Source organism: Rhineura floridana, chromosome 14 (assembly GCF_030035675.1).
Source record: "Rhineura floridana isolate rRhiFlo1 chromosome 14, rRhiFlo1.hap2, whole genome shotgun sequence".
In the NCBI taxonomy this organism is placed as follows: domain Eukaryota; kingdom Metazoa; phylum Chordata; class Lepidosauria; order Squamata; family Rhineuridae; genus Rhineura; species Rhineura floridana.
The window spans coordinates 28,758,979-28,778,828 of NC_084493.1; the positions used below are offsets into that span (position 1 = coordinate 28,758,979).

Genomic DNA, 19,850 nt, shown 5'->3' on the forward strand with positions numbered 1-19,850 from the left:
ACCAGACAATAAACACCCCCCCCATATATCACTCCCAAACCACCAGGCTTATTCTGTAGGAAAACACAGGGCGCCCCCTCCAAAGAAAAGCCCCTCTCAATGCGCATATAAAAGCTGGGTAAGAGATCACCCAAGATCTACTAACTTCAGAGCAAATTCACCGAAAGCCGGCAGGTTCCATAGGGCAAACACTGAAGCCCTAGGAAAGGCTGGGTGGAGGTTATTCCCTTTTTAACAGCTAGCCTACATGCTTGGAGGTTGGCTGTAGCCAGGGCTGGTGCAGACCCCCCCCATCAGTCCTCAAAGCAGAGATACCCTCCAGCTCCCATCCGAACCCCAAACCTCTCCTAATTCGTGCACAGTTAGGGTTGGGGCAGCCCCCCCCCGCTTGATCTAGCTCAGAAAACCAAATGTCCCCCTAAATCTGGAGCAGGCTTGCAAACGGTCTACATTCACCACTATCGCCTCGCGTATCTCTGAAGCTCAGAGCAGCCAGGAATCCGAACCACAACCCTAATAAGCGACTTTAACATCCCCCGCTTCCAAAAAAGCAATAAATCTATACGGATCTGGAGCAGATTTCTAAACTGGCGCTGGAATAACCCCCCCCCCCGCACCTCTAATGAGCACAGCTCTCCATCTCGACAGCATCGAATCTAGAGCACAGTGCCAAGAAGGCAGCAGAGCCCCCTCTTCATCCCTCCTAATAAATCTGGCTCATGTTTCTCTGTAGCGACAAAGCAGACAAGACCCCCCCCCCGAAAAAACCATCAAAGCAGAGCAGCAGAACCCTGAGATTCTCCAGTTGTACCTCGACTACCGCCTCTTACACACCCACCCCCCAAATGCAGTCCACCTCGCCAATTTCAGCTCCCTCCCCCCAATCCGGATCACCTCTCCAGTTTCAACAACCGCCTCCCCTTTGGATCCCAAACAGGATCACCTCTCCAGATTTCACCCCCTCCCCAATTCCAGATCACCTCTCCAATACCACCCCGTCCCGTCCCCTGAAAGAAAGAAGAAGAAAAAGCCCGGCGCCCCAATTCGGGTCAGCCTTCCCCAGATCCGACCCGTTGCCCCTTACCTGCATCTCTCATTCTCGCCGCCCGCCGCCCTCGATGAGAAATCGCATCTTCCGCCTAGCCGTTCAGTGCCGCCGCCACCAACAGCAGCAGCAGCGGCGGCTCCCTGTTATCCACCGGTGGCGGCGGCGGCGGCGCAGCAGCCCAGGCGAGCCTCCCTCGCTTCCAGCTCCGGATCCCCTCTCCGATCTAGGCAAGCTCCCCTCTCTCTCCACTCCTTACTCCTTGGCGCCCCCCCCACTCGCCACCTCCAGGCAGGGTCGGGCCCCCGCCCGGCTCCAGGCTCAGTCCCTCCCGTTGGCGAGCAGCAGCAGCGGACCCTCGGCCGGCTCTCGGAGCTAGCAGCCACTGCCCGGCGCTCCTGTCTCGGCGGCGGCGACAGCAGCAGTAGCAGCAACTCGGCTCCTCCCGCCGCCTTCCGAAGGGCAGGTAGGAAGCGCGGAAGAAGAGGAGGAGGGGGGAGAGAAGAAGGTGGGCTGGAGAAGAGAAGGCCGAGGGGAAGGGGGAGGCATCGCCTCTTTTCTCCTCGCCCCGACACGCAGAGAGGCGCGCAGATTTAGGGGCGATCGCCGCTTGGAAACCGGAGGGGAGGGACGGCGAGAGAGCGAAGAGAGAGCGAGAGCAGCAGATCAATGTGGCCACCTCCTTCCTGATTGGAGGAAGGGGGTGAAATATGCTAATCGCCACCGGAACAATAAAGGTGCGGGGGGGGGAAGGAGAGAGAGAAGCTGGGTCCCTACAAGACAATGGAGGAGAGGGGAGGGAAAGAGAAGCAGTCCCGAGGAGCTACAAAAGCACGAGGGAGGAAGACCTTCTCTCTCTCCCCCCCATCATCTATTAAACCACGAGCAAATGTGGCGAAAGGAATAAGGCAAAGAAGGAGCGAGAGGGACGGGCAGGCTGATCATGAAAAAAACTGGGTGGGGAGATCTCTTTCAGATGGGAAGCCCAGAAATCTCAGAGAGAGAGGGAGAGGTAGGTAGGTGTCTTCTTAGGCAGAGATTTTCAGCATAAGGAAATGGAGGGGAGGCGAGATGGTAGCGAAGGGTTGGATTCTCTTAACTGTGATCAGCTTCACCCTCTTCTCTGTTGTGAAAGGAGATAGGAGGGGAATGGGGAGGGGTAATGGAGGAGCACAGAAGCTCCCAGATCTCTCTCCTTCTGGACCCATGTCCATTTTTTCCCAGGATATGGGGTCAAAGACTCACTTGAAAATTTGTACCGGGTTGCCCCCCCCCTCCAAATAAAGGTGGATAGATTTCAGCAACATTGCTCACATTTGTAATCTCCACTCTGGGTCTGATTTTGGTGCTCCTTGTAATTCCCAATGCACCCTTCCCTCATCACAACAATAGATCAGTTCACCTGGCATTAAAAAAAACCCCACACACCTCTGATTTGGGAATGGGAAATTGGCTGGACAAATGGTGGAGAGGATGCTGGGATTGGATGCGCTTGGTCGGTCCAGCAGGGTGGTGCTTAATGTTCAAATGTGATATTGATGTGATATCCCAGTTATGAGGAACAGCTACCAGTTTGGAAAACTGAAATGGAAAGCCTTGAGGATATATGAGCAATCAGTTCTAAATACATAGCCAACTTTTCCAGCCATCTCAAAAGTAAGGGCAATGTCAAACGTTCTCTGACCACTAGCACGAGGGCTCTTGCTGTAGCGGATGTGTGAGTTTTAATGTTGCCCAGCAGAGGAATCCAACGCAACAGTTGTGTTAAGAGGAAACAAGGGACTGGAAACAAAGCCCTATGAGGAGAGACTGAAAGAACTGGGCATGTTTAGCCTGGAGAAGAGAAGACTGAGGGGAGATATGATAGCACTATTCAAGTACATGAAAGGTTGTCACACAGAGGAGAGCCAGGATCTCTTCCCAATCGTGCCAGAGTACAGGACATGGAATAATGGGCTCAAGTTAAAGGAAGTCAGATTTTGGCTGAACATCAAGAAAAATTAGTTAGAGCAGTATGACAATGGAATCAATGACCTAGGGAGGTAGTGAGTTCTCCAACAGTGGAGGCATTCAAGAAGCAGCTGGACAGCCACCTGTCGGGTATGCTTTAAGTTGGATTCCTGTATTGAGCAGGGGGTTGGACCTGATAGCCTTATAGGCCCCTTCCAACTCTATGATTCTGTGACTTCTCTATGCAACAAATTGCGCAAATGAGACCAGCACCCTGCTGAAGCTAAGCAGGGTCAGGTTTGGTCAGTGCCTGGATGGGAGACCGCCTGGGAACCATATGTAGGCCACCTTGAGTTTCTATCATGAAAAGAAAGGTGGAGGATAAATGTAATAAATAAATAAATAAAACAAAGTTACCAACAACATGCTTATGCATACTGTTGTGCAGCAATATTCTGCTGGTGCAAAACATTTCACCAGCACAATAAGTATACCAAGCAACTTTAACTTAGTCCTACACTGGATACAACCCTATATCTTTGCTTTGTAACTGAGTGAAGTTGAAATTCTTGGAATGAATTAAATTGAGTTCAACTGTAGTTAATGGGATTGCAGTTGAAACCTCATAACCTGGTTCAATGGAAGTGCCTGGATCAGTTCTTGTGAGTAGAGCTGGAAAATGTCTAAAGCAGCCTTCCCCAACATGGAGCCCTCCAGATGTTTCTGACAACTTCCATCAGGCCCATGCACGTAACCATGCTGGCTGGGGCTGATGGGAGTTGTGGGCCAAAACATTTGGAGGCCACCACTAGGTTGGGGAAGGCTGTTCTACAGGATGGAGGCAAAACAGGAAGCTGCCTAAAACCAGCTTAGACTATTTGTGCACCTAGCCCAGAATTGTCTGCTCTGAGTTGTAGCCACTTGCCGCAGTCTCAAGCAGATAAAGTATTTCCCATCACCTGGCACTTGATCCTTAGTAGAAATGGCTTGGACCTGGGGCCTTCTGTGCTCAAAGCATGTGCTCATCACTCAGCTCCAGTCTGTTTTCCATCTATGCCACTGCCTTATACAGAATCAGATTATTTGTACATTTAGCCTAGTATTGTCTATGCTAACTGGCAGTGGCTCTACACTCCAGGGTCTGGGGCAGAGAAAATCTTGAACTTGGCACCTTCTGCATGCAATGCAGGTGTTCTTCCACTAATATCCCTTTTATTAAGCTATATGTGTATCTAGCCTGGTGTCATCTATTCTGACTCGCAGCAGCTCTCCAGTCCCCCAACCCACAGAGAGAGCAATAATAACATAATGTCATGATCTGTTAATCCCATATGGTTGGGAGAATGAGGGGACAAGAGGCATCTTAGTCAATGTTCATTGTAAAAAAGAACACACCATTCTCAGCAGCAGTTCATAGCCATGTGCTGGCTGCTTAAAATACAAAGCATGGCTGTTGGCTCCACATGGTAATCCATTTGTCTGCTTGCCATGTGGATTTCATCCTGCCGCTGCCAGCAAAGACCTCCACCCCCCCCTTGTCTGCAGAGCAGGTGGCTACAGACCAATGAAGCAGCCTCCATGTAGTTTGGGTTTTGTGGCCCCTGTATGGTTTGTCTTACCATATGAAGCTGCCTTAGACCGAGGACCAAACTAGATGAGATACAAATCACATTATTAGCCCTCATGGGCGTGTTTAATAAATAGATAAATAAATGCAGGAAGGGGAACAGCCAAATTGGAACATTGGCATGGGGTAAGGGGGTGTTAACCCTTTGTCCCTACTGCAGTCCCAATCCAGCTCAGAACCCCACTCCCCCCCCATCCCTCCTATTTAAAAAATCATGCATGAGCTAATGATGTGAATAATATTCTGTCTAGTTTGGTCCAGAGTTGAAAACCTGGGTACATCAAACTCAGTTTGGTCTGGTTTGACTGGTACTGGCTCCCCAGACTTCCTACTTGGGAACTTATTAATCAGTGGTGTCAGAGATTGAACCTGGGGCTTTCTGCAGGCAAAGCATGAGTAGTGCCATAGCTTAGTGGTGGAGTGCATGCTTTTACCTCTGTCTTCATTTTGGTATGATGTGGGGTTGTTTCCCTCTGACAGTCACCCAACTTTTTTTAAAAAAAATAGTCATTGACCCTTTCTTTAAGTTGTTCATGATTGAATAACTGTTTCATTTAAATCCTCAGTAGAAATGATTTGGGGAGGGGAAGCTGTCTTACAATTCAATAAAGAACATGGACCACTTGTTAGTTTTGCTTCATTCCATTATGTTAAGATACTGGAACCAAACGTATATTGATTATGGATGGATGGATGGATGGATGGATGGATGGATGGATGGATGGATGGATGGATGGATGGATGGATGGATGGATGGATGGATGGATGGATGGATGGATGGATGGATGGATGGATGGATGGATTCTTAACTTGCCATATTAATTCAGAATTACCCTCCTTGATTAGAATTGGCCTAAAAAATCAGGGATGGGGAAACTGTGCCTTTCCAGATGTTGTCTGACTTCAACTCCCATCAGCCCCAGCCAGCATGGCCAATTGCCAGGGATGATGGGAGGTGTAGTCTAGCAGTATCTAGAGGACCACAGATTCCCCACCACTGTTTTAATTAATTTATCTAATAATTAAGCTGATCAAAAGCTACTCAAAAAACCCTATTCATGAAGGCTTCTTTCTAGTTCTTGTTAATGGATCTCACAGTGCAAGGGTAGCCACAGCGTGGTGCCCTTCAGATGTTGAACTGCAGTCCCCATCATTCCTGACCACTGGCATGGTGGCTGGCACTGATGGAGTCCAACATCATCTGAAGGGCATCATGTTGGCTTCCCCAGGCATAGTGACTCATTTTTAAATACAGATGTATTTCCATACCTTGGGGGGAGGGTGAAACCAGTAGAGTGATTGCTAAAGTAACCCCCAAGACCAATCACACCTATCTTGGATTGGATGTGTGTGTGTTCCGTGTTGTGGATGGAAATCTGAATTAATATGGCAAGTGTAGCTCCTGGTTCTCCATGTTAATAGTTGAAGTTTAACATACATTTTCTAGTTTAACATACGTCAGCACTGCCTGCTGGTTTCCAATAGAGGGTGCCAGAGTGGTGCGCACAAAGTCCATCATGTCTGGACAGACACCACAGGAAAATAATCATGAGAAAGTGGGAATTAACATCATTCAAAGACTCCCAATTCAGCCACGCAGCCTTGAAACTGCCCGTCTGACCCAGCGTCAGCCAGAAGCTCTTTTTGAGAACTGGTTGTAGAAAAGAGCTTCAGCGTAAGCAGCATCTTGCAGCAGCAGCCATGTTAGTGGGATGTGCCTGAGAAGCAGGACATGAGTTGTTGTTGGTGGTGGTGGTGATAGTGGTGTATGTGTATAGAGGGGGCTATTTCTCATTTCTATGAAATAAGCAGGAGAATTTGAAATGTCTCAAAGTCACCAACTCACTTTTTCATGGTTTGGTGTGCAGAGCCTTCCTAATTGGCTTCCTTGGTACACCATTAAAATTGCACGTGTATACACACACACGATTTTGGAGACTCTGGGATTTATCCCACTCTGTCACCCATTGCATTGGGCCCAGAATATAAGAAAGGTCTCGCTGGATCAGACCACAAGTCCATCCAGTCTGACATCCTGCTCCTCACAGTGGCCACCCAGATGCTTTTAGGAAATCTATAACCAGGACATGATGGCGCTAGCCTTCCCCTACTGTTTGCTCTCAGCAGCTGCCATTCAGAGGTAGACTGCCTCTGATTCTGGAGGTTCTTTCTTGAGACGAATAACTCTGGACAGACCCATTATTCACCAGCTTGTCTTATCTTCTTTTAAACTATAACCTCTCTGCAGTTTGCCTAATCTCATTGAGGGACATGCCCCCATTTCAGCTGAGTCAGCAGTGCCCATACTGATAATTGCTGACTCATTCTTTTTGCTGCTGATCTCTCCATAAACTCTGCTTGCCAATGTGCTACTGCCACTCATGCACTCACTCCTCCCAAAAGCCTATTCATCCTTCTCTCTGGCTCAGGCGCGAATATCTTGCACGTTTTCTTGTTTTTAGTTGCTTCCCTGTAGCAAAGCCCTTCTGCTTTGACCTTTTTCCTTTCCGAGTGAGCAGAAAGAAGTCATTCATTGGGAAAGGAAAACCTCACCAGGAGCGTGCCTGCCAGGACCTGCTATGGTGCCTGCAAAAGGTGTCAGCAAATATACCTTCAAAAATCCGCAAGGCACAAGAGACAGTTTGCTCTTCCTTCTCAGTCCCTGTTGCACTGGCTGAGCCTCTCCTACACTGAACACGCTCCCTTAAACATGCTCGCCTTTCATTGGATGCCAGGATTGGATCCCCCCCCTCCCCGCCCAGAGGTGCAAAGAACTTTTCTCTGTGAGCGAGTGGGGTGGTCGCTGGTAAAGATGTTTGCAAAAAAGCAAGGAGGGAGGCACCCAAAAGTACAGGTAACAAGAAGCGGGGGGACCCTCAAAGTGCCTTGCCAGTGGAAAGCCAAAGGTGGAAACAAAAGTGTTTTTATTTACTGCCCGACGCGTTTCGGGTGGAAAGAGCCCTTTATCAAGGGCACTCTGTAAAAGCAAACATATACACAGCATTAAAATCAATTATCAATCATACCATAAATGATAACCAATTTATACATTAATCTGTTAAAAATGAACAATTCCCTAATATACTAGACACTGGCTGCAAAAGCCCTAATCAGTAAACAAAAAAGGGACAACTAAGATAGAACATAATACAAAATAAAACTGAACTTAAAAACTTCACATATGAATACATGACCCCAAATAGAAAATAGTAACATTTTTTAGCATTCATTTGTCCTTTTCACTCAGTTCAGGTTCATTTTTGGGGAGAGATGTTGTGTTAGTATTTTCTATTTGGGGTCATGTATTCATATGTGAAGTTTTTAAGTTCAGTTTTATTTTGTATTATATTCTATCTTAGTTGTCCCTTTTTTGTTTACTGATTAGGGCTTTTGCAGCCAGTGCATTAGGGAATTGTTCATTTTTAACAGATTAATGTATAAATTGGTTATCATTTATGGTATGATTGATAATTGATTTTAATGCTGAGTATATGTTTGCTTTTACAGAGTGCCCTTGATAAAGGGCTCTTTCCACCCGAAACGTGTCAGGCAGTAAATAAAAACACTTTTGTTTCCACCTTTGGCTTTTCACTGGCAAGGCACTTCGAGGGTCCCCCCCCCTTGTTATTGATATAGATGTGTCCCATCCACCTCATTGATGGGGTGGCTGATGTGGGGGCATGTGCCATTTTGTGGCCCTGTCTCTTTTACTGCTGTTTTTTTTTTGCCCCCACTGCAGCCATTTTGTGACTGCCCCCCCAGCACCTTCTCAGCATTCCAAATGTCCCCACTGATGATGACCCTGCTCAGTCTGGCTGCGTGAACCAGTTCCCTGTAGGGAACTGGGACATGCAGCTGATGCAGCAGGATTTAATCACCTGCTCATCACTTGATGAGCAGGAGCTAAATCCTGCTCAGTTTGGCAGGATTCAATGCGAACCCCTTCATGAATCAGGATGGGGTTTGCAATGAAACCTCTGCTAAAATGAAGGCTTTTTCCCTTCATTGTAGCAGGGGCAAGGCACTGACAGGCAGTAGTTCTCCAGGGTGTTTCCTAGTCTAATATGGAGATTCCCAGTATTGAGCTGGGGATCTGCTTTATGCAACCCATATGCTCTACCACAGACTTTTCACTCATCCCCTTTTTATTACATCCTTCCTCTAATAAGCTCAAAGCAACAGCCATACTACCCCTATCTTTGGGTGAGACACAAGTGCCTTTTGGTAACTTCCCCCACATTTGGGCTGTGGGCACACTAGTTACTTCAAAAGCAGTGAGAATTAGGGTTGCCAGGTTCAGGGCCTGAGACTGATCCTGTATCTTTAGGAGAAGAGAAAGTCAGCCAAGTGCAGGTGTTCTTGTAACACTGTAAGGGGAAAAACCACAGGGTAGAATTCTCCCTTCCCCCTGCACAGCTTTTAAAGATGCAGAAGACCTCTTGGAGGCCGGACCTGGCAACCAATAGATCTTCTGTATCTTTAAAAGTTGTGCAGGGGGAAGGGAGAATTCCACCGTGTGGTTTTTCCCGTTACAGCGTTGCAAGAACACCTGCACTTGGCTGACTTTCTCTTCTCCTAAAGATACAGGATCAGTCTCAGGCCAGGAACCTGGCAACCCTAGTGAGAATGGTTTTTCTGACTGTGTTTTGAAGCAACTCTGCCCTTGGCTGGACACACCTCCCTTTCCCACGGCTGACTTCAGACCTTTCAGGACTGCCCACAGCAGAGCGTTGGGCCAATCACAGTCTGTGCCTGAACAGGAGTCTCCTAACAACTCAGGGCACCCTTCACACTTCATATGATTATTTGGGGGAAGCCATGAATGTTTAAAATGGAATCATAATGGAATAAATGTATGGTGTGAATGTGGCCCTAGTCTGACCCTCCAACTACTCCAGGGCACCTTGCGCAAGTAACACAGCCAAGTTACCCCCAAACAAGAAGAGGTTTTGTAGGACCAGCCCCCCTACATGTGTGCATGCACACACACAATAACCCCCTTTCCTCAGTTAATCTGCATGTGTGGGTGCACATGTGTGAGAGAGTGAGGTGGCCACACACATGCTTTTGTCCACATCCATCACAGGCATGCTGCCCCTACTGGGTTGGCCAAGGATGAATGAAGCCTTTGGGCCACAAAAGGTTAGCCACTCCTGCTCTAAAGCCATAGACTTGGATCCTAACTCCGCTTTTGCTCAGAGGAGGATTTCTGCCCTTTTCTCTGCAGTCTATGCACCACCCAGAAATCTGTTCCTTGGAGTGGTGGAATGCTTTCCCAAGACAGACTACTCAGGCAGCACTGGGGGGGTGGGGGGTGGAGTAGAAACCCACCTTGTGCACATTGATATGCCTTCTGCTCATGGCTACTAGCCACGATGGCCATGCTCTACCTCCACGGTCAGAGACAATATGCTTCTGAATGCCAGTTTCTGGAAACCACAAGAGGGGTGAGTGGTCTTGTGCTCAGGTCCTGCTTGCAGGCTTCCCATGGGCATCTGGTTGGCCACTAAGAGAACAGGATGCTGGACTAGATGGACCTTTGGTGTGATCTAGCAGGCTCTGCTTATGTTCTGATGAGTACTTCAGGAAGTGATATTGTTGTGTACCACCTTAAGATACCTGCATAAACATTTTAATAAATAAATAAGCCCATGTCGCCAATTACCAATGGAACGAGGCATCAGAAAAAAAGTGTATAATAGTAGAGAACAATTATTGGGGGTGGGGAGGATGTATCCAGCCCAGGGGTTCCCAAACTGTGCTCCATCAGCTTTATTCAGGTGGTCTTTGGCATGTCCGCACCAAATACTCACATTGGTTTTAATTGCTTCTTTTATTTCTTACATTGCATTTTATTACCATTTGAATTCTACCAAATGCAAATTATAATACAATGGAATACAATATGTGAAATAAAAGAAGCAATAAAAATATAATGATAAATCATGCTGCATATAGCACAGTGCATTACAGTTGCTACAATAGGCAGAAAAAAACACATTAGGTGGTCTGCGAAGACCACCAGCAATTTTCAAGGGGTCCATGGTGACAGTGGTGGGAGATTTGGGAACTGCTGATCTGGAGACAACTCTTGGTTGCTCCTTTTTTCATTCATTAATTGCTTGTATCCACCACACCCTGTGGAACAGAGCTCGATTCAACTGCTCAATTACAGGGACCAGTAGTGTAGTGGCAATTCATAAATGCAGGGTCCCTTCATGATTGCCACAGCCATGACCCCTCTCCCCCTTTTTTGCTGCGGGGTTGAGAATGAGATCCTTGTTAATGCCTTCTCCCACAACAAGACATCCCTAAGAGCCGATCTGCATGAAAGGGGAGTGTTAGCTACTGAAAAGAGTCTTCTCAGAGACTGACTCACCTCCTTTCACTCCAGTTGGCTCCAATCAGCAGGAAAGGACAAGGCAGCATGTTGGAAGACTCTTCTCAGTGGCTAATACATTCCCCTTTCATGCTGATTGGCTTGTAGGATGCTGGAGACATAGGGACCCTACTGAGACCCTGCTCCCAAAAAACTAAGGGATCTAAGACCCTGAGACCCTGGATGACTACACTCCTGACAGGGACCAAGACTACTGTGCGCCACTTGGGCTACCACGATTCTTCGATACATGTGCCAGCATCCATGTTCTGAGGCCTTGAGGCTCTTCTCCTGGTGTTTTTCCAGACTTATCGTTGGCACTTTCAAATCATTAATAGTAAAAGCGACACTTCAGAGGAGGAGGAGGGCTTGGGGGATTGGTAAGGATAATGAAGAGAAATGGGTGCGGGGGGGAGAAAAAAAAGGAAAGCAAAATGCTAGAGCATCTGTGTGTATTTGTCATATAGAAACATGTTGGAGAGAGTGGGAGGGGGAAAGGGGTGTGTGTGAAGGGGGCAGGGAAATGAGGTGAGTGGGGGAGTGTTGCAGATGGGGAGGGGGATTAGGTAAAATGTCCTTCCATACCAGCGGAGGACCAGATTAAAGAGATAAATAGAATTCTGACAAAGCAGAAGCAGAAGAAAATTGCTATTCTAGGCCGTTTCCAAGATCACAGGGTTGATTCCTTTCCTGTAAGTGACATTTACTATCACTTGAGCTGAACAGATTTTTGCACCCGGTGATAAAAAGATCAAAGACAAGATGCCAGATTGATGCACCTGCGCAATCCTGCTGTCTCTGAAATCAATGGAAAGTTTGCCATTTTTTAAAAAAGCCTAAAACAAATCTTGCCAACAGACAACCCTAGGTAATTGCTTAGGGTGGCATTTTGTAAGGAGTAGCACTCCTGCTGCTTGGTACAGCAGATTCTGGTGCTAAGCTACAGGGAAGGGACCATGGCTCAGCATTACAGTGCATTCTTTGTGTTCAGAAAGACCCAAATTCAGTCCTCAGCATGTCCAGGTGGGTCTGGGGCAGACTCTGAAATTCTGGACAGCTGCTGCAATTCAGTGTAGGGTAGATAATATGGACTCAGAGAGGCTGATTATATGGGTTAGTTTAAGGCAGCTTTCCTATGTTCTTAAACAAAGTAACTAGGGTTGCAATCTTATGCACACTTAACCTGAGCCCCATTGAACTCAGTGGGACTTCAGTCTGAACAAATATGCTTCAAATTGGGCTGTAAAGGTGCAGTCCTGTGCATGCTTACTGGCAGCAGAATCAGAATCAGTAGTTGGGTAGAAACACACTCACTGTTCTGCCAGTTCCAGTGCGTCTCCACTTCTCTCTTTTGAAAATGGGGGCACACGATTCTAGTCAAATCTCACCCCCTTTTTACTGTAAAACCTGGTGGGAGCATCTTGAGAGTGAGTGAGTGAGTGAGTGTTTAATTCAGCTTCAAAGAGATTTTGCAACTGATTGACAGATTAATCCATTCACCCTTCAGGCGAGGCTAATGGAAACACTTTGATCTGGCAACTAGTGTGTTCACAGCCATAGTTACTTCCAAGTAAGTATGTACAACAGAAATCATCACCCACGAGCACATTTTGACAAAGTACTGTGGGTTCCAGTCACAAAATGGCTGCCATGGGGATGTGGCATAACACAAAATGGCATAACACAAATGGCCGTGGAGACGTGGCATAAAACAAAATGACTACCTCATCTGACAGAGCAGAAAAAGAGACAGGGATACCAAATGTGACCCTCCCCCATAATGTGTGTGAGCAGAAGGCACCTATACGAATCACTGCCACGCTCATTCACAAAGAGAAGCCCTGTTCACCTCTCCTCTGTTCAGAACAGAAAGGGAGGGAGGGTGACCAGTCCTGTCATCCAATGAAATGTGGGCATGTTTAAGGAGGCATCTTCAATGTAGGAAAGGGTGAGCCAGGACAAACAGGAACTGAGGCCCCATCAGCACTGTACATGCAAAGCAGTATTATGCCACTTTAAACAGTCATGGCTTCCCCCCAAGAATCCTGGGGATGGTGGTTTGTGAAGGGTGTTGAGAGGAAACCCCAATTCCCCTCACAGAGCTACAGTGTCCAGAGTAGTTTAACAATCAATCTCTCTTCCCAGGGACCTCTCAACATCTCTGGATGTCCCTCCGGAGCTCCATTGTCTCTGTTGGAGATCAGAACTCTATGTGCCACACAGCCCATTATGTACTGCCCTGCCTGTGGCCTCCTAAATAGTGTCAGACTCTAACTCCCATCAGATCCAGCTAGGAGGGCCAATAATTAGGACTGATGGGGGTTCTAGACCAGCATCATCTGGAGGGGCACAGGTTAGACATCCCTGATCTAAAGGGAGCCTATCCATTGAAATCACTAAGCCCAGAGTTTAAAATTACCCAACTTCACCACTAATACAAGTCCTTCTGCAAACAATGCTGGCATATTTTCAAGCATATTGAATGACTGAGGCACTGGAACGCAGCCTTCTTCTAGCTGGTGCCCCCAAGATGTTTTCATCTCACATCAGCATCCACAACTATGGCCTCCCAGGGTTTATGGAAGCTGAGTCTAGCACATCTGGACGGCACCAGGATGGGGTAAGACTGCTGTCAGGGTACTTCCATACGAAAGCAGAAACTGATTAGATATATAGCTCAGGACATCCTGATTAATAGAGAAGTTGGATAAAGGTGACTTCAACATGCTGAAGGCAGTTTCATACTAGCTAGACATCTGAAATCTCATAATAGTAATCCAAGGTCCCAGCTGGTTGTGACTCATTCAAGCAGCTTCAGAAAGCAACAGTGGTTAAGAAAAGGACTCTTTAACTCGATGGAGAGGACTCAAATGATTGAAGCCAGCCCTAGTCACACATGGAAATGAGATGTTGGGCATTGGGAGTTTGTTCCCCCACCCACTTGACAAATCTAAATCAGCACTGAGTATGGGAAAATTGATAGAATGCATGGGTCATTTCATGCATTGCCTGATCAATAGGTATAATCCCAAGAGATGTCCTGGAATGTGCACAAATTGACAGTGTAAATGAGGTGTTTCAGATATGCACATTGACTGATGATATATTAAATCCCTCTGCTGCATTTGCATTTTCCAACATTACTGAACTGAGCTTGATTGGCAGTGTATTAAATTTATTGCCAAATTATCCCATCAGTTTGTGCACATCCTCTATTTGCATCACATTAATCCCAATACACACACAGATACACCATAGGTATTGTTGTGCATGTCAGAGTATCTGGGATATGATTAAAAAAAACTCCACTACCATGAGGACTAGTAACCCATCTTTAAGATGAAAGCTCAGCTGCCCAGGAATCTGCGCTAAGTATTATGTTCTAAAAAGGTAAAGATGTCCCTGCACTTATAGTGTGAGTCGTTTCCGACTCTTAGGGTGACGTCTTGTGACGTTTGCTAGGCAGACTGTATATATGGGGTGAGATTGCCAGTTCTTTCCCCGGCCTTTCTTTACCCCCCAGCATATGCCGGGTACTCATTTTACTGACCACGAATGGATGGAAGGCTGAGTGGACCTTGTGATGTTCCTGTATTAATGTATATATGGTAAGTGCTGTTTGTATAGAAGATACATGGTAAGTGGAATGAAAGAGGAGGGGGGAGTAAATGAGCAGGAGAATGCTGGATGATTGGCTGAGCGTTTGAATGGCTGAGAGTATAAATGGAAGAATGACAGTTGAATCTGGGTGGACGTTGGTGGGTTTTGAGGTGTTTGGAGCTGGGTGTTTGGAGGTGGATGTGGGGAGAGTGTGGAGTTCGGATTAATACTAAGACAAGTATCACAGGAATGGATGAAACCATATGCTTATGTGCCTTTATAAAGTAATCTTGTTATTTCTAATATTTAATAAACACTATTTTGGTTTACCGGAGGCCTGATCCTTGGCTGGGGAATATACAGACCAGAGGGGAGGGCAAGGTACTTACCAAGGCTGAAGGGAAACTGTAACAATTGGTGGCAGCGGTGAAGGGAAGAATATAACACCACAAGTATCCAGAGCAACCCAGAATTATATGCATTCTATATAGATCAAAGGGATTGGGACAGCTTAAGCACGCAGTCACAGAGGTAACCTGATTGAGAGAGACTCAGGCACAGTCTCTGGGAATACTGGTTATAGGACGTGACTGGTGGTGCTGCCTAGCAGGGGGATCTGGTGAGGTCTGTGCTAGAGCGGAGAGAGAAACCATAAAAAAGGACAGTCCGGACTGGTGGAGTCCCTGGTGGTGCCTAGTGACAGGCAGTAGCCACGAACAGGTAGGAACCTGACAGGGAGAGCCAGGGAAGGGCATCACAGACCTTGACCCCTTTTACCAGAGATTCGACTTCCTCCTTCCGTTGGAATCGAACTCCGGCCGTGAGCAGAGTTTCGACTGCATTACCGCCGCTTACCACTCTGCGCCACGGAGGATCTTTTATGTTCTAAAGCTCCATAAATAAGCAATTGGCAAAGATGAAGAACCTTAGATAGTTATTGGGGTTCCAGCTTTGCTAGATGTGGCAGTCCTTCCAATGAAAAGCAAGCGGAGCTTGGCTTAAACAGAGAGAATCATTAGCTATGTACCTCAGCATGCTTTTAGTATCACTCCCATCGGGGCTGCCTTGTTTGGATTATACTGAAATTGCTGGTACAACAGTTCCTTTGATTGCTGAGCTGACGGCATGAGATGTCAAAGGGGTGATGCAAAGCTCAGACTAGAAAAAGACCCCGGAGGGAGCTGAACTTGGGAGATACAAGTTCAGGACACCTGTGTCTCTACTATGCCACTTGCCAGGTGAGCATCAACTGAAGCTGCTGCCTTTCAAAAAGTGAGTCAAGAAAGTGCAATGAGGAACACAGAGCGAGTGAACACCTCTTAACAAGGCAAGAAATCTCCTTCTGGGAACTGGGCTGCAGTTTTACTGGCAGGGCTGAGCTGAACATTTGTGGACAAACATTTCCTATGCAAAAATTGACTTTCGTGGACAATGAAAACATCTTTGAGTCTTCAGTACTTTTGTACTTCTTCACTTCTGTTTGCTGCCATTCTCAGAAGCTATTTTAGCACCATTGGTATTTTTTAAAGAAAGGCTTTTCTTCTTGCTAGACCAGGCAATCAGGGATCACATAGCCATCCTGATGTCACAGTGCTCCATAGCTATTTATATCTGGCTATGAGAGGGCATGTCAGGGAGCCAAATCAAAGTGAGGGAAATTCTTCCTACCCTTATTCTGAAAGCATTTTCCTGATTTGTAGCCAACCAATCTATCATTGCAAAATGAGATATTTCATAGGGTATAACATTTATTATGAAATGCTCCCCTCCCACAGTCTTGGTGCTGCCCTACTCACCAATGCCTGTGACTCTCTCCTAAACCTCACAGGAGAGATAATGATGGTAAGAGTGCCATTAAGCACATAGAGAGTGCCTTTCCCTCCGCAGCAAACCAATACAGCACAAGCCCTTCCATGCCTATTGCTTTTTGCCATTCAAACGGAAATATATTTCATTTCCTTCTTATGTCTGTATTCCACACTTAATGTTTTTGAAAGGAAACTGAGAGGAGCTTCCAGATGAGGTCCCCAGAGGTCTCCCATCCAGGCCATGATCAAGCCTGCACCTTCTTAGCTTCAGCAATGCTATAGGATTAGGCACTTATCAGTGACAGTAATTGCATTCCTGTAACTAAAACGGACAACTCAGTTCATGTGAACTTGTGGAGCCTCCCCCCCCCCCGTTCCCTGCAATGTGAGAAGAAGAAAAAGAAAACCCAGGCTTCATAAACCTCAGCCCTAAATAATGTATGCATCTTAAATGTCAGCCCACCAGCCCGTTATTCATTATTTTACTCCTCATGATGTTTCCAGCCGGCTGCAGGTGGACATGAAGAGCAGGCACTTGGTTGCTGATGCTCTTTTCACTAACAGTTTTAATCTCCTCTTATGAATGAAGAACCATCTCATTGTGCCACCAGCTCCAGACCAGAAGCGGTTAAAACAGTCAATCCTTTGTACTGACCTCAGAATATGCAGATTGGATCGTACTGCTGTAATTTGTTGTTGTTGTTTCAGCCTTCAATACAATTCTGTGTTTGTGGCTGAAATCACAGTCATGGCTTTGTGTCCCAAACAACAGAATGCATGGTGTGCAGTAGTGTCATGGCAAACTCAGAAATGCAGGGTGTTATAATAAAGAAAAATATGGCTACTTGGTGGTCTTTGGTCTCTACCCGAGAGAAACCCTATACGTTTTTACAACACAGGGTCCCTTCATAATAGTCACAGCTGCACCCTCTCACAGTCACACCTCCTTCTAAAATTATACAACCTACTAAGATTATAGAAGAATCTCACCAGGCATGAATACTTCTTTAGAAGGCTCTTCTCAGTGGCTTACATATTCCCTTTTCAAGCTGATTGGCTCATAGGACACTGGAGATATAGGGGCCTTGCTGGGACCTGGCTCCCCAAAAAGGAAGGGGTCTAAGACCCCTCAAGACCCTGGATGACTACACCCCTGAAGAGATAGTTTTCTCTCTCTCTAATAATACTAGAACTTGGGAACATCCAATAAAGCTGAATACTTTAATGCAGAGGCCACCAATGTGGCACCCATGGGCACCAGTGTGCTCACCAGTACCTCTACAGTGCCCATGAAAGATCTTTGTAAATATCCCATCAAAAATCCACATTGCACAAGAGACCTTGCTCACTACCTGTTCACTGGCTCAGCTTCCCCTACATCTCCTACATCAGCCTCTCTTGCAACCAGTTCCAGTTGCCTCACCTCAAAAAGGATATTGCAGAGTTGGAAAAGGTTCAAGAAAGGCAAACAGAAATGATCAAGGAGGTGGAGCAACTCTTGCGTTCAGGTCCTGCTTGCAGGCTCCCTACAGGCATCTGGTTGACCACTATGACAATAGGATGATGGACTAGATGGGCCATTGGTCTGATCCAGCAGGGCTTTTCTTATGTTCTTAACTGGCAGGTCTTAGACACACAGAGGCGTTAAACTGAACAAGTCTGTTTTGCCCACATCCCAAGCAGAGGAATGGGTTCTAGTGACTGATCTTCAGCTGATGGCCTGACTGCAGATTAAGATCCTCAAACCACAGCCCCCAGAGACAAGCCCAACTTCCTGTGCAAGGAACCAAGTCCTACCATGCCAGAAAACTTCTCTTCCCCTACACAACAACAGCACCTGGCCACCAGTGCAGGGAATGCACCATGAGGAAAGCAAGGCTGTCCTTTTAAGTGTCTCCTCAGCCATGGAAGGTAGAGCCTGGGAGCACCATGGCTGTCTTCAGCAGAAGACCTGGTGGGGGCTATGCTCCCTCTCTTAAATTAATCAGCATGGTGTAAGAGTGATGGATAATAAGAACCATACATGCTTTAGAATTAGTTGGCTATGCCTGTTATTAGCTCTGGCTCTGGCTACTATTGGCTTCTCTGCTTTCCACCCACCAGTCCCGATGGCCACCAACCACCAGTGCCCAGTGGCATAAGGAAATCGTGTATGTAGAAACTTCACCTGGGCAGAAGGATGAGGTAGTTGCCATTCTAACCCCAAATTTCCCTGCACTGTCAGGGACCTTGTACTAGGAATGGATGCATCAGTCCAGGCTGTGTCCAACTATCTATCCATGGAAATTAATGGACCTACATTGTGCCCATTAATTTTAATAGGTCTCTTCTGAGCAGGACTAACATTGAAGACAACCCTCTATTTCTGGTCCGTGTCACTTTCACACATGTTAACTTGTGAGTTTGTTCCAACTTTTGTCAAAATTAATCTGTGATTTTAAAAAAAATGCAGGAAATTGACAAATACAGAAAATATGCATTTAAATACATTTTGAAAATCAAAATAACATGTCTAAACATAATTTCTCTCAAAATATACTTTTTAAAAAAGACATTTTGATACTTTTTTTTTTTTGAGCCAACAACTGTGACAGAACATATCACATTTGGGAAGCGCAAAAACTGGTGCACAATTTAATTCCAATTGGCACATTAATTCAGGAGATGTGTAACAGGTCAGCCCTTATTCTTCAGCTGCTGCTGCTGCTCTCTACTCTCTCTTACCCTGCCCTTCCCCCTTGTAAAAAAATAGCAGGGGTCAGTAGCTCAGTCCATAGAGCATTTGCTTTGCATGCAGAAGATTCCAGGTTCAGTCCTTGGCTTCTGCAGGTAGAAGTTCTCCTCTGAAACCCTGGAAAATCAGTGCCAGTGAGTGTTCACAGTACTGAGCTAGATGGACCAATGGTCTGACTTGGTGTAGGGCAGCATCCCGTGTCCACATAACGTAAGAAGAGCCTGCTGGATCAGGCCAATGGCCCATCTAGTCCAGCATCCTGTTGTCACAGTGGCCAACCAGGTGCCCATGGGAAGCCTAGACACTAACATCTCACTTTATAAATATGCCAATATAAAGGTTTCAAATAGATTATTATCCCATGGGGCTGTACCAGCAGTCCCCTCCAAGGTTTCAGGCCCCCATTTCGAGAGCTCTGTCCTTGCTTTCCTGGATTTAGAGAGCTCTCTCTTTAGTGCTGTTTAGCAGGATCTCCATCACACACGCATGTGCGTGCACCCCCCCCCCCCAAATCCTGCTGTGCTTTGAAAGGGGCTCAGTTGTCAGGAAATGGAGAGGCTTTTAATTACTCCCATTATTGCTCCATAATCCTTTTTTCTTTCACATTTTCACACATTCCTTTTTAACAAGCAGAGAGAGGGAGAGAAAGAGAGGGAAAAGCCATTGGGGGGGGAATATCAGGCTGAGATAACACATTCTACACCTTG

General features: G+C 46.5%; 1 protein-coding gene across 8 annotated transcripts in view; it reads right to left on the reverse strand.

The window, feature by feature from the left end:
- LINGO1 (leucine rich repeat and Ig domain containing 1) overlaps positions 1-19,850 on the reverse strand; it is a 1,021,808-nt gene that overhangs the window by 121,298 nt on the left and 880,660 nt on the right. The window contains exon 1 of one of the 8 annotated variants that reach the window (XM_061595339.1): positions 1,085-1,702. The exons of the other annotated variants lie outside the window; for them this stretch is intronic. Within the exon in view, the coding sequence (XP_061451323.1) occupies positions 1,085-1,090 (6 nt within the window). The 5' untranslated portion in view covers positions 1,091-1,702. Of the gene's footprint in view, positions 1-1,084; positions 1,703-19,850 lie in introns of those variants that run through there. 8 annotated transcript variants of the gene reach the window in all.